The 15000-nt window shown below is 45.2% G+C and overlaps 1 protein-coding gene across 1 annotated transcript in view; it reads right to left on the bottom strand.

Moving 5' to 3' along the window:
- Positions 1–15000, bottom strand: part of pde6a (phosphodiesterase 6A, cGMP-specific, rod, alpha) — a gene marked incomplete at its 3' end in the record, with an annotated part of 55447 nt that overhangs the window by 28857 nt on the left and 11590 nt on the right. The window contains exons 4-12 of the mRNA XM_083651891.1: positions 14403–14492; positions 13879–14019; positions 12183–12257; positions 11234–11298; positions 11069–11135; positions 8890–8937; positions 6054–6203; positions 1595–1738; positions 302–367 (exon numbers count right to left, since the gene is read on the bottom strand). Coding sequence (XP_083508017.1) covers positions 302–367; positions 1595–1738; positions 6054–6203; positions 8890–8937; positions 11069–11135; positions 11234–11298; positions 12183–12257; positions 13879–14019; positions 14403–14492 — 846 coding nt within the window. The remainder of the gene's footprint in view (positions 1–301; positions 368–1594; positions 1739–6053; positions 6204–8889; positions 8938–11068; positions 11136–11233; positions 11299–12182; positions 12258–13878; positions 14020–14402; positions 14493–15000) is intronic.

Raw genomic sequence — 15000 nt, 5'->3', positions numbered from 1 at the left:
TGTCAGAGAGGAAGAAGTGATAATGTTACTGTCTTTTCTCACCGAAGTCAATTAAAATTGTTTTTCTCTTCTTGCTTAAACACCAAACACAGTGTTGTGAATTTAAATCCGGCCAAATTGCCAAAATGGTTCTGTAAACAGGGAAAGCACGTTTAACCGCTCTGACATTGTTGATTTCCCTGTTGTTGCTGTAATTGTTTTGTTGTCAGTGATCTTCTTATCGTTATGGTTACTGCTGTTCTCCATGTTGTTATTGCGGTCGTCTTCATTTTTGCGGTTGTTTGTTGTTGTTGTTGTTTACCAGAATCTCCTGGAGCTCCTCCTCCTCGCACTCATCAGGTTCCTTCCCCCACCTCTCCCTGGTGTTCTGGATGCACACACACACACACACACACACACACACACACACACACACACACACACACACACACACACACACACACACACACACACACACACACACACACACACACACACACCTTGGATGTAATAGTACAGTATCAATCAAGTCACTCTCAGGCCAAACCAGGTTCTCTCTCCCCCCCTTTCTCTTTTGGTCTCCCTCTTGCTCTGTCTCTCTCCCTATCGCTCTCTCCCTCTCTCCCTTTCCATCAGTCTCTCCCTCTCTGTCAGTCTCTCCCTCTCTCTCTCTCTGTCTATCTCCCTCTCTCTCTCTCTGTCATTCTCTCCCTCTCTCTCTGTCAGTCTCTCCCTCTCTCTCTCAGTCGCTCCCTCCCTCTGTCAGTCAGTCGCTGCCACCCTCTCTCTCAGTCTCTCCCTCCCTCTCTCTCTCTCTCCGTCTGTTAGTCTCTCTGTCTATCTCCCTCTCTCTCTCTCTCTCTCTCTCCCTCTCTGTCACAAACTAGGTTGTTTTAAGCAGCTTTTTATACTAATGAGCTACTGCTGATTGGCTGGCCATTCTGGAAGGCCCGGCCTCCTCTTGGCACTGACTGGTCGATTTCAGGTCCAAAATCTGACTGGCTTGCACAAGGGGGCGTGAAGTCGGCATAGTAATGTGATTACTGTGATGAGTTCACACACCTCAAAGTTCCAAAATCACCTTAAACTGTAGATACTATGAATCACCACATCCTCAGATACCTTCCCCAGAAGAATGTACAGATTATCAGAACATCAATCCCAAGATCTCTCTATTGCAGTCATTCCAAAGTGTGGGCCGTGGAGGTACTGCAAGTGGGCTGCGAGTTTGGCTTGCGACACTCCCGATTTTTGCTGGCAATCAAATGACTGTAGTGGGCTCATTTCTAAAGCAAATGTGACGATCCTGGTATCATATGAAACTGGAAGACCTAAGACATCCATTGCTCCCCAGGGTGTCATGCTAGCTTGTCGGGAAGGGGGGCTAAATAACGCCCCAAATGTAGGTTAAATTTGGGGAAGGGATAAATGTGTGGATTGATTTCATTTTTCTTCTGTTGTTGCTCATCACGGTTTGTCTCAACAAATTAGCAATGGGGGAGAGAATGTTAAAACAATCTGGCTTTTGGGTCGCGGCAATTATTGCCCGGGAAAAAGTCATGTCGGCCACACCCCACTAGTTAGGCCACGTCTCGGTCTGCGTCTATGTACTAACCAGGATGTTCTGGATCTCGTCCTTGCGGCACTTGACGTGGTACATCACCATGTCCTGGAAGATGTCCTTCCTGTTCTCCAGCCTGTTCATCTTGTCGTAGGTGTCAGAGATCAGCACCGACCAGCCCAGGAACTGGCTCAGGGACTGCAGGCGCACGCGTGCGTCCATGCATGTGCACAGGGGTTATGGGAGTGAGGAGTGAGGAGAAGGAAGGAGAGAGAGGAACAGATAGAGAGAGAGACAATATTAACATATACTATTCCCATCATTTACCTGGCACAGAGCACACAACGTTCCTACATAAATTAAGACACTCAGAGTGCAGGAGTCACCTAAAGGAGAATTTCGGTTTTTTACACCACGGTCCTCATTTCCAGTTTAGAATATGATGTTTTACTCACCGAAATAGTTTTGCGTCATTCGGATGCCCAGGGAAGATTTTGAGCTCCGAGTACACTCTTCAAACAGGCTAGAACCGCTAGAACGTGAGCCCACGGGGCATTCTGCACGGCAGTGCACGCGCTCTCTAAATGACACTTTTTCTGTCAGATCACGGTTCATTATGGTTGTAAATATAATTATCTAGCTAATAGCTACAAGCTAGGCTAACAACAACACCGGAGTCAGCGTTGATCTGCCCCGGTGGGGTTACAGTGCGTATCGTCCCCCTCTGTGAAACCACTTCTTCAGAGAAACCACAGAAGGGGGACGATACGCACTGTAACCCCACCGGGGCAGATCAACGCTGACTCCGGTGTTGTTGTTAGCCTAGCTTGTAGCTATTAGCTAGATAATTATATTTACAACCATAATGAACCGTGATCTGACAGAAAAAGTGTCATTTAGAGAGCGCGTGCACTGCCGTGCAGAATGCCCCGTGGGCTCACGTTCTAGCGGTTCTAGCCTGTTTGAAGAGTGTACTCGGAGCTCAAAATCTTCCCTGGGCATCCGAATGACGCAAAACTATTTCGGTGAGTAAAACATCATATTCTAAACTGGAAATGAGGACCGTGGTGTAAAAAACCGAAATTCTCCTTTAAACGATTTTCAGACGGCAGCCCGTCTTTTTATTGTCACACAACACACTACAACACATGCACGGAGGGCCACAACACACACATGCTGACGGTGGCCGGTGAAATTTGTCCTCTGCATTTAACCCATCCTGGCTTTGTCCTTTCCTCCGGGGGGCAGGCCAGGAGCAGTGGTCGCTTTTTCGTACAGCGCCCGGGGACCGACTTTGGATGTTGTCGTCACTGGTCGGATGACGATGACGATCTGATCTTCTGCATGTTTTTAGTGGGGGGGGGGGGTTATATACGGAGGAACCCCCCTGGGGGAGCACGGGGAGAACATGCAAACTCCACACAGACAGAAAGGCCCTTACGACGAGATACCCCACCTGGGCAGTAGGCACTGAAGATATGGGGGGGAACACAACCACAGCGCCCACAGTGTCCCAGGCGAGAATCGAACTCAGGACCTTCTGACTGCGAGGCGACAGCTCTACCACTGAGCCACCGTGCCCCCAGAGTACAGGAGTCACTTACAGAGTGCAGGAGTCACTTACAGAGTGCAGGAGTCACTAGCTGTGTTTCCATTACAGTTTTTCGCAAAAGAATTGCGATATTTCTACAACTTCGACAATGTACAATTGCGACTTGTAGGCGTTTCCATTGAAGTTGCGTTTGAGTGATTCCCCGTTGCAGCAGCTGCCACAGTGATTACGCACGGGGATCTTCTGCCCCATATCCCGTCCCCTGCATGCTCAAATCCAACCAATGGTCAATGCAAATCCCAACATGAAGTTACAATGCATATAAACGAGCCTGATTATCAATTCAAAAGAAAATGAGTCGCAAAATGTTGCTGGCTGCGTGAATGCAGTCAGCGCGACAGGCAGAGGAAAAAAGGTAGCCTAATAGCCTACAACTGGTCCGATTTAGAGATGGAGGGGGGAAAAGGCTGATTTGGTTCTATAATTGCACCTGAAACGTGTGCAATGTATTAGCCTACTCACAGTCACTGTATTCACTTCAGACAGCACCACCGCACCAGTGTGTGCTTTTCATCCTCTCATCTCGCCGCTGTGCCAAATGCGCGCACACAGGCAGCCTGCTGTCACCATGGACCGATTTCTGCCATTAAACATTATCTAATTTGCCCGGCTACGCTTTTGCATAACACTCGTCTTTCTGCTAGGTAGCGTTGCTTCAAAGTTTTCCACTTGCTGCAGAGGTTTTGACACGGCTATCGAACCTTACTTACCAAACTTATTTTCCGCTCCTTTTCCAAGGGATAATATGGGTCACATGACGTGCAAATGCGAAAAATGTGTTTCCATTACACTTTTGCGATAAACTTCTATATCGACACGTCTGAAAAACCACCTCATGAGAGCGAAAAAACTTTTTGCGATATTTGGGAGGTTTTTCGAAATTCACGTGTTTCCATTACCCACTTTCTATTGCGATATATAGATTTTGCGCATTTCTGAGAGTAATGGAAACACGACTACTTACAGAGTGCCTGATCCTGCTTTATGTAAAAACACGTTCAGCCTTCAAAGACAATGACACCATTCTGTCTCATTTCACAAGAGGCGCCGCTGCTTTGGAGGCAGAAATGATCCGATTGGTTGAGATAAAGCCCTTTTTCTTTTGGAGCACAACTTAGAATTCTCTGCGAACTTGAAAGGCAAAGAAACAACTCTGGTCAAACTATATACACAAACATATGAATGCAATGTTTGGTTTTTCTTCATTCACGGCCATGTCATTCATGATGTTGAAGCTCAGCAGCTAGCTAACTAGCTTACCTACATAGCCACAGGCTACTGTATTATAGCCTATGCAGTATGGCTAGAATATAGTTTGAACTTGGAAGAAAAAACTTGGGAAAAAATCCCTTTCCGCTCCCTGCAGGCTCTTCCTGAATGACCGGTTGCGACCATTTATGGATTTCCTTGCAGCTCCCTGTGTGTCGAATCTGTCGATCTCAAATGCCTCCGCTGCTGTGAAACAACAACGTACGCTAGCTCGTTGCTACACGCTGAAAATGGCAAAGTTTTGACCAAGATTTGGATCCTGCAATAAAGCAGGCCTGCTTGGTACTTTCGGCGGATGGTCGTAAAGATAATGGAGCCTTTTTCCCCGCTAGTCCAGAGTGAGAGTAACAGCAGCCAGACTCTCTCCTGCACGCGTACAGCGCGAAACAGAGAGGGTCTGGCAAGCGAGACTAGTAGCAGGCTAGGTAATAACAGCTCCTCTTGTCTATTCACTGAGCTTCAGTCTATAGGACGAAACAGCGTGACATCACAACCACCCAGAAATGCGGAACCGCGCAGCAGTCAACTAGTATGAGTTGTGCCAAACAAACGTTAATATCTCAAAAACTATACATCACTTCGTTTATATTTTGACATTCTGAGTGAGAGCAGAATTAGCTCTCAAGAGTCTGATGTACTGTATTATATATGCATGTCGTGTTAAAGTTGTGTGAACTGTCACAGTTTTTTTTAAATGAAGTGAATTTAGTAAACAGCACAGCCTGCTAGAGTGAGACACTCAAGGCTGGCTCCATAGGGTCCCATTCTAAAGTGACCCGTTTCCCCCCAGTGACGCTGTTTGTTTGTTTGTTTGTTTACCAAAATGCTGATGGGCTGATCCCCCGTATTAGAGGCTACTTAGCCAGGAAAATGTTGCTTCTTTGACTCTGCTCAACTCAACCTTTTTCCTTTTCTGTTGCTGCAGTGCTGAGTTTATCTTCTCTGTTCAGCCATGGTGGCTAATAGCCAGTAATAGCCAGAGATAGCCACTGGCTATCACTGCTCATGCTAACTAGCCACTTCTTCTATTTAATCCCAAACAAACGCAGTTTAGAACAGCGAATGGAAAAGCTTTGAAGTAGATCTAGCCTGAAACACTAGTGATGTTCTAGTGAACGGCAGGTACACGTACTTATGTGAAGGTGTTGAAGTGAAAAGTATGAGTGTGAGCTAGTTGATTTAAAGGGCCAGCAGCAGCAGTGTGAGCTAGTTGATTTAAAGGGCCAGCAGCAGGAGTGTGAGCTAGTTGATTTAAAGGGCCAGCAGCAGCAGGATCAAACTGGCAGCAGAGAGGAAGACAGATCTTCAGTAAAAAGCCTTGAGGCCCAATGATAAATAATGCAGACACTCTGAACGGCCCGGCTTTATTTATAAAGCAATGACTCACTGTTGTCACACTCACACACACGCACGCACGCACTCACGCACGCACGCACACACACACACACACACCTGCGAGCACACACATAACCACAATCACACACAGATATGCACACACACACACAAACAAAAATGAAACACATACACAATACAGTATGCAAACACAGGTGGACCGATACACACAACACACACACACAGGGGCACGTGCACCACACACACACACACACACACACACACACACACACACCGTACCTCCATTAGAGTTTCGTCCATTTCATCAAAGGGTTTTCCGTCCTTCCTGTTATAGAAGGTGGCCACGCCCACTATCTCTTCCTTCTTGTTGACGATTGGCAGGGAGAGGACGTTCTTAATGGTCCAGCCAGAGTTATCCAGAGGCTCTTTCTGCACGCACACACGCACACGCACACGCACACGCACACGCACACACACACACTTTAATATCTTTATTTGTGTTCACATTTAGAGACAAGAAATCCTTGAACACAAACAATAATAGATGCACAAACAATGGGACATTTCAGAATGATGAATGTGTCTAGTCTGAGTCTATGGATGAAAGAAACAGCGCCCCCTCCAAATGTGGCGACTCCCAATTATTGCAGAAACAGAGCAGAATTTGGCCAGAGCCTTGGCAGTCCTGCCCTCTGCAGGCCACTTACGAGCACCCTATGGACATTACCAAGGCTTCCAAATATACATGTAAATACGAGCAATTTTGTCTTAGAATCTCACTACTATAATAAGACAAAGGGGCTGTGCGGCCCACAATTGCTCAACTGCTGAGCAGGCGAGGCCGCACAGCAGTGTGAGCTGAGGCCGCACAGCAGTGTGAGCTGAGGCCGCACAGCAGTGTGAGCTGTGTCTGCAAGACCTCGAGGGTGATCCATCAAGGCACAGTACAAATGAGTGCTGCTAGCTGAGCGTGTGAGCTGCATGCGTGGGCATGCGCAGTGTGCGAGGCAGGGCAAGCACGTGGAGCGTGCAAGCTGCATACGCTGGAAATACTGGAAATGGGTGCATGGCACGCTCTGTTTCTAGTAGGCTAAATTGTCATCTAAATTGTTACTTCTAAAGGTAACATTAAAGGAACACTCCGCCCATTTTCAACCAGCTTTGTATCATTAGAACATCAGTAGTATATCAGAAAACTGTAAACTGTTTTGAAGTCTGTCATTTAATTTGACAGTTATTGAGTGTTAAAGTGTGGACCAGTGACATCACTTGTCCACACTAACTCAAATTAATAATTCATTAACTCAAATCAACTCTCAATAACTGTCAGACTATTCATCATTCATCTAGTCTGACAGTTATTGAGAGTTGATTTGATTTAATGAGTTATTAATTTGAGTTAGTGTGGACCAGTGATGTCACTGGTCCACACTTTAACACTCAATAACTGTCAAATGAAATGACAGACTTCAAAACAGTTTACAGTTTTCTGATATACTACTGATGTCCTAATGATACAAAGCTGGATGAAAATGGGCAGAGTGTTCCTTTAACATCAACATTACCCGGACGGACAACCAACGAGGAACAGTCTAATAGCTGGTTGAGAGACACTAGAACTTAAAGTCACTTCCACTGCTTAAAATGATAAATCCACCTTAAAACACTTTAACACTGTTACTGTAATAAGCATCAACACAGTCTCACAGACAATTGTAAAATAGCAACGTTTTGGACCAACGTTGCTATGTTACAATTTCGGCTCCAAAATTGTAAAATGGTAACGTACGTTGATACAGGGGTGGGCGTGGTTTCCGGAGATTTTAGGGTTAGGGTTAGGGTCTGGGGAGATTAGGTTTAGGGTCTGGGCAGAGGTTAGGTTTTGGGTCTGGGGAGAGGTTTACCTTTAGCGTTAGGGTCTGGGAGAGGTTAGAAAACCGAAAATCTCCGGAAACCACGCCCACCCCTGTATAAACGTATGTTACCATTTTACAATTTCGGAGCTGAAATTGTAACATAGCAACATTGGTCCAAAAACGTTTCTATTTTACAATTTTTGGGGGAGATCTATACTGTAGGTGAGATACGTTTAATTCCTGCTTCTATTTAGTCGTTTGGTGTGTTTTTCTTCTTGGTGGATAAGCGGCCAATCATAGAGGAGGTGACATCACCTCCAGATATTCCCAGAGTCCCTGACAATCAAAGAGCGAGGAGCTTCTTTCTAGAGACGCCATTTTGCACCAAGAGACGTCCAACAATCCCACAGAGAGAGATCCATCGTAGAAGAGGAGAGAGAGACAGGAGCAGGAGAGAGACCAGTATGCACTGCTGCAACTGCTCACCAACTGACAGTGAGACAGGTTCAGGGAAAATGGCAGAGGATCTGAAGGCAATTTTTGCGTGAACATTGAGCAGAGAATGATCTGTGATGCAGGATAAATGCATGGAGAGGGACTTCTCCACCGGCAACCACTATATCAGACACTGAGTATAATAACCAGAAGTACAAGAGCAGCTTTATGGCCCTCAAGAAAGCAATTTAGAACGATATGGTAAGGAGATCAGTGAATGTGGGGGGGATATATTATTAAACTAGAACTATATAGCAGACTGTATCTTTACGATTGCTCTCAAGTGGCCTCTTACAATATACATCAGCCCCATTATAAAGGCTACATTAATTTTTCATACATTACCTCTATAGCTCCACATTATTTTGCTTAACAGGGCAGGGAAGTAAAGGACTAACACCTAATGCAATTACTGTCATCTGACTGCAAAATGCTGTTGTAATAATCTAATAATAAAATTATCCTGCTAAAAATTCTGGGAATTAGCCCCCCCCCATTGGCTCTACAAGGAATCGCGATTAGAGACAGAAAGCGCCGCGGCTCAAAGCCGCGAAACATGCACACACGCACACGCACACACGCACACACACACACACACACACAGACACAGACACACGCTTCACCCGCACGCACACCCGCACGGTGCCAAGAGAGAGGGGGGAGAGGGGGGTGGGGGGTTTGAAGGCTCGAACCTGCGCAAACCTGCACCGCTTACTGATTTGTATGTACTGTAACGCTGCGGTGTGGGGGCGTGGCCATCTTACCTGGAAGTCGAAAGTTTCATCCTCGGCCGCATTCATTATGTTACAAATCTGTTGACACACATGAGAAGATAGAAGGTAAGGAGATTTGCTCTGGTTCCATTTGGTTTTTAACAAAAACAAATAGGGTACATATACTGTAAGGCATATCTACAGTGTTCACCTTATTCCTGGACCTACGTTTCCCATGATTCTCAGCGGTTGCCGGTTGTCGACTTCCTGTTTACATTTTTTTCACTAGCAAGGAGGTGCGTGAGGTGAGGTGGAGTTGATATTTACGCTCCTGATGCAGCTTGAGCTCACCAATGAAGATATTCTGTGTTTTCCAGGAAGTCAAAGTAACGGGAGTTCATTTCACGGAGAGACTTGAAATAGTTTCGCTGTCCTTCAGCTAAGAGAAGCTTATTCAAAACCCCCTCGTGTGGTCTCAAAAAATCCATTAGTGCCAAATCTGACGTGGTCTTTTTTCTCCATTTGTGAAAACGTCCTTTCTAGGGAGGAATGGAGGTTTCCGCCCTCATAGAAGATGCAGAGGAGGAACAAAGAGGAGAAGATGGAGCACGGGAGAGATGACGACGGTGGCGAGTTGAAAAATGAGAAGAACCAAAGACGGCGAAAGGACGAGAGGAGGACAGGCGGGGACAGAGAGAGGAGAGACGGTTTGGGGAAAGCGCGGTGTGATTAATTACAACGGCCACAGAGATTACAATTGCACATGGCAGCGGGGTGAGGCTGTGCACGTTTCATTTCCACAACTGTGTGCACACTGACAAGTGTGTAATAAGGCCTAATGGCGCTCTGCTTGTCTGGCCAAGCACCACCGCGCTTATGAAGATATTTTGAAATAAAGATATTTTAAAGGACACTGGTCTTAAATGGACTCTCTCACGCTGAAAAACGAAGTTGTGGCTTAAAACTATCCTATACAAACAGTCACATGTTGAGTCAACACGTCCTCATGCAGAATGAGTCGACTTCCAATGACTCCCAAAACGACCTGAGTGAAACGGTGATGCGACTGGCATGGGACACGGTTACATGATGACCAACCAACACATCATGTTGGTTACGTTCAAACGTCTCTTATGTTTAGGCAACTAAAACAACTCGGTTAAAGAGGACATGAAACATTGATCATATCTCTAGTTCATTTGCATTTCACCTCAAGACAGGACACTGCTTTCAAGTCTGAAATGTACCTTGATTTGCTAGAAAGATGGACAAAAAATCAACTTCTCGCCAACTAGGGCGCTGCTAGATGTACAGTGTACAGTGCCCAGGGACCATCTTCAGCTCTTTGTCGTTGTTGGTCAGGTGACGATCTTCTGCATGTTTTTAGTGGGGGTCCATACCGATGTTGTATGGAGGAACCCCCCAGGGGAGCACGGGGAGAACATGCAAACTCCACCCACAGAAAGGCCCTTTTGACGAGATAGCCCACCTGGGCAGTGGGCACTGAGGACATGGGGGGAGGACACACCCTCAGCGCCCACAGCGTCCCAGGCGGGAATCGAACCCAGGACCTTCTAGCTGTGAGGCGACAGGGCTACCACTGCGCCACCATGCCCCCACTAGTACTACTAGGCAGTAGTAGTACAGTAGTGTGCAGTAGTGAGAGAGCCGGTTCGCCTAAGGGGTGGTTTGTGGACCGGTAATGTTCTTGTCTTTCATCTTCCTAGTTACTAGGAAGTTTCCACGTGAATTCACCTGCTAAACTGCTCTCATGGCAAGAGTGCTTTTAATATTTTGTGCACAGTGAATAATAGAATATGACAATGATATCTTTTAACAAAAATCTCCCAACTGGTTTCATGAAATTTTGTGGGAAAATACAGCACAATGTTGACCTGGGTTCAACTCCCAATTCATGGAATACTAAAGTGTTGTACTGTGAAAAACCAAACCCAAAAAAAACAAACTCAAAACCTCGACCTTTAACCAAACCGTTTTTTTTTACCAAAGTATTTTTTTACTTGCTTTTACTTACAGTAACCATCAGTCAACTTTGTCAATGTAAAAAAAATGTGTCCAGTACATTCTATTGTCATATAATCCATTTGTGGTCAAATAATGTAATCTTCACATAATTTGTGTGCACAACACATTATACTGTATGCATTTCAGTGTTGACAATCTGACAGCAGAGTTTTCCTCAGGGAAAGGAGAGAGAGGAGACACTGACCAGTCCAGTTTCTGCTACGTAGGTGGGCAAGCCGCTGACCAGGCACCAGTGGTCCGCTGGAGGGTTCCTGCATGGGGACCGACGGAGAAAAACATCATCTTCATCATCATCATCATCATCAAACGGGATAAAACCAAGAGAGCACAGCTGTGTGTCGTAACTCACGCTATGACTTTGATGTCCTCTTTACCGTGGAGAATGTAGTCAATCAATTTGTAGAAGATAACCTCCTTTAGACGACAACCAGCAAAAAGATTATGATCCAGAACAATCATTGGAGATGTAACATGAAAAGTGATAAACTGCCGAATCCTTAACCCTCCCAGCATACTGCGCTTACATTGTGTTTTATAGTATAGTTAGCATGTAAAAAACATCCTGATAATGTGACTGACATTCAGTTTCTCTCTACTATCAGTTGGACTTCCAGCCGCACACATTGATTTCCTCAAATTACAACCGGGCATTGTAACCGTTACATTGTAAGCGTTACATTGTAACCGGGCCAATCAGAGATGGCGTCGTAGTTGATGGTGTAACCGGGCCACGACTGCCACTGGCAAAACAGTTACGTCTCCCGAAGCAACGAGCTGTAACGTTAACGTTAAAAGTGTAAACAGTTATTGCAGAAAGATTGAAAATAACAATTTTATAGGAATAAGATTATGTACCAGCGGAGTTTCTCAACGGAAAAGACATGTTCGCCGTTCTTCCAAGCGGGTTTGGATTGACTTTGGTGATGCCGATTGGCTGAAGGAGTTGTCTGTCAAGGCAAGTACTCCCGCCCACTGAAATGTCTGTGCACATGTGGAAGTCCAGACTGATACGTACGTAGAGCGAAACAGAATGTGAGCTCATGAAATCAGCATGGTTTTTGCCATGCTATACTAAGGTAACTACTATAGGTAACTTATCAGTCAGTATTTGAATAATAAAGTTCACTGAATCTTCAACGATATTCCTAAAAGTGAGACTCTTCTCTGCAAGTAAATATTTCAAGATAGACAGTAAACAGCAGTAAGATAGATGTACACGAGGTAGCATTAGAAGTACTGTCAGTCAGTGCAGGATTTAGCAGCAGGCTGAGTTGAAGTACGAGTCAGTATTTCCTCACCCTGCCATCAGGAGTTTTGGGTCCATCATAAGGGGGGACCTCTCCCATCAGGACTGGCCACAGGTCAAAGAACTCCTACACACACGCACGCACGCACACACACACACGCACGCACGCACACGCACACACACACACACACACACACACACACACACACACACACACACACACGACACACACAGAGGAAGCAGTAGATTTAGAGTTGCATTACACAGCCAGTGGTCTGGATCTAAAGGCTGCTTCTTCTCAAAGTTCCCCTCTTCTCAGTTCCCCCAAGATAGGAGCCCAAAGCTGCTCTCCTACTTCTATTTATTTGGAAGTGTTAAGTGTTTTTCCTCTGGAAATCCAACAGATCTGTGGAGGCAAACAACATGTGTTTGGTCTGAGGTAACAGGTGTTAAGAAACAGATCTGTGGAGGCAGACAACATGTGTTTGGTCTGAGGTAACAGGTGTTAAGAAACAGATATGTGGAGGCAGACAACATGTGTTTGGTCTCTCAGGTGTTATTAAGAAACAAACGGCAGCTGCTTGTAACTGAGTGATCGACCCAGAGGAGCTTTGTGAAAATATCTTCCCTCAAAAGAGAAGGAGAAAGACTATCAAGTGCAGCAGGGGTGTAAATATAGACAGTGCCACGGGCCCTTGCAAATGACTCAAATTGCAACAACCCTCAGAAATACACCTCAAATGATTAGATCTAAAGTGTCGCCATGAGTGATGCTATTGAAAGCAAACGAGTAGCAATCTATAACAAAATGATACTTATTCAACATAAAGTCAGCGGGCAGAATCATCATCACAGTGAAATAAACAGGCCCTCTGCTCTCAGGTGCTGATGTTACTGGATGTCAGAGCTCTGTCCATGGTCCTGACAACTTGCTCTGACCTCATTCAACTGTCAAATCCAACACATGATGGTCAACTATATATAGCCTATGCCTAATGGTGTGTGTGTGTGTGCGTGCGCGTGGGTGTTGTGTGTGTGCGTGTGTGTGTGTGTGTGTGTGTGTGTGTGTGTGTGCGTGCGCGTGCATTGCTTGCGTGTGTGTGTACACTAAGTACTACTTTGTAGCTAGCGTGTAGCCTACTAGGGGGCCCTGTCAGAATGGCTTGCACTGGGGCCCGTCCTGACTATCCTACGCCACTGATCAAGTTAACAGACAGAAACACATTATGACAAATCAACTGACTATTATATAGGTTGGATCACTGTTGTGTTCGAGCTGACAGAGAGAGTAGAAACTGGCATAACTTACATTTACCTACATGAAAGAGCGGCAGACTATTACTTTAAGCATAGCTTTGTCTAACATAATCATATGCTTAAAGTTTCAGAATATTATTTTTATCCAAGAAGTACAGTAGTTAGGGTTAGTTAGGGTGAAAAGCCATAGGCCGACCGGCGACCCATAGCGCTTTTTTTTGGCCGACATTTTGCAGTTGATACCAACATGCAGATTTGATACATTTTAGCATCTCAGTTATCAGTTCTTCTACTCTCTGTTGACACTTGAGAGACAAATTTGCAAAACCTGACTCGGCTAACATCCTGACACATCAAACAAATATAGAATAGATGATTAGATTAGCACATGACAATAAAGCTATGCAGCTCAGATAAGAGATCCAGATCCTTTTTTGGTTTGTTTCTGGATTAGCCCCGCCTCTGGATGTGTGGTATCCATGCTAACCCACCTTGGTCTTGGTCATGTCCAGCAGGCCCACAGAGTAGCGGTCACAGTTGAGGAACGCTCTGACCGTGTACAGGGCTTTGTGGAACTGCCTCTCGATGTCCGTCAGCTCCTCAAACACCTTGCTGGCCGACCACAGCAGCACCTGGACCCACGGGAGCACAATTCCGTGGCAGGAAATGGAAGATAAGGGAGAAGGATGTTTTCATATTTGTCACTAAGCAATGTTAATGTCCCTCTTATTAATGTTAAAAAGACACACATTTTGTGGAGGAACAGTAACAAATCACATCCATTTTTGTTGGAGTTTCTCCTGCTTGTTTCCAACACACTTTGCTTGCAGTCTTTTGCGTTTTGACTAAATTGGTTATAAGACATGATGATCTGTGTCACACGTGAGGGGAAAAAGATAATTTGGACGTATTTTACTGCAGTGTGAACAAGCGCTGTACATGAGCTTAAGTTTGATGAAATATAGAGTTCTGACACACAAAATGAAAGAGGCTAAATCACTCCTTGAAGACTCACCTGCCCCCTCCTGGTCTCACAGTTGTGCAGGTAGCTCAGGTGGAAGACCCTCAGGACCAGGTTGGCAAAGTTCAGGTACTTGTTTAGAGTCTGGAAGAAGAAGACACACTGTCAGCACTCGGCTTTCAAAAATGCCCATATTATCCGTGAAGAGCCTAAGATAGCTGATAGGGGTAAGACTTTATAATATAATAATGATCACTAATAAATACTTTTCAATTAGCATTTGAAGGTAAACTTGATACACAAAATGAAAAAAATATAATTAGCATAATATACCCCAAATGCCACAAACTACAGCAGCTAGAAGATTATGGAAGCACTGATGAAAATGTGCTTTGGGCTGCATTGTGTTATCATGAGGTTTTGTAAAGGGGGGCGGGAACACATTGAAGATCTTTGTGAAGTTCTAGAGTGATCACTCTCTATCAGACAGCCAATTACTGCAGGTAGAGAAAGTCAAGGAGTAGACAAAGGTAGATGGAGAACATCAGGAGGATATTATAATATCTCGTTAGTAATGTAAAGAATGGCCATGTTATTAACGTGAGAGGACGGACCAGTGGCGCGTCTTGTGCTCCACTAAGTCGTGTTAACG

The sequence above is a fragment of the Poromitra crassiceps genome, assembly GCF_964638095.1.
Source record: "Poromitra crassiceps genome assembly, chromosome: 15".
Lineage (NCBI taxonomy): Eukaryota > Metazoa > Chordata > Actinopteri > Beryciformes > Melamphaidae > Poromitra > Poromitra crassiceps.
This window is presented reverse-complemented; position numbering and strand designations above follow the sequence as displayed.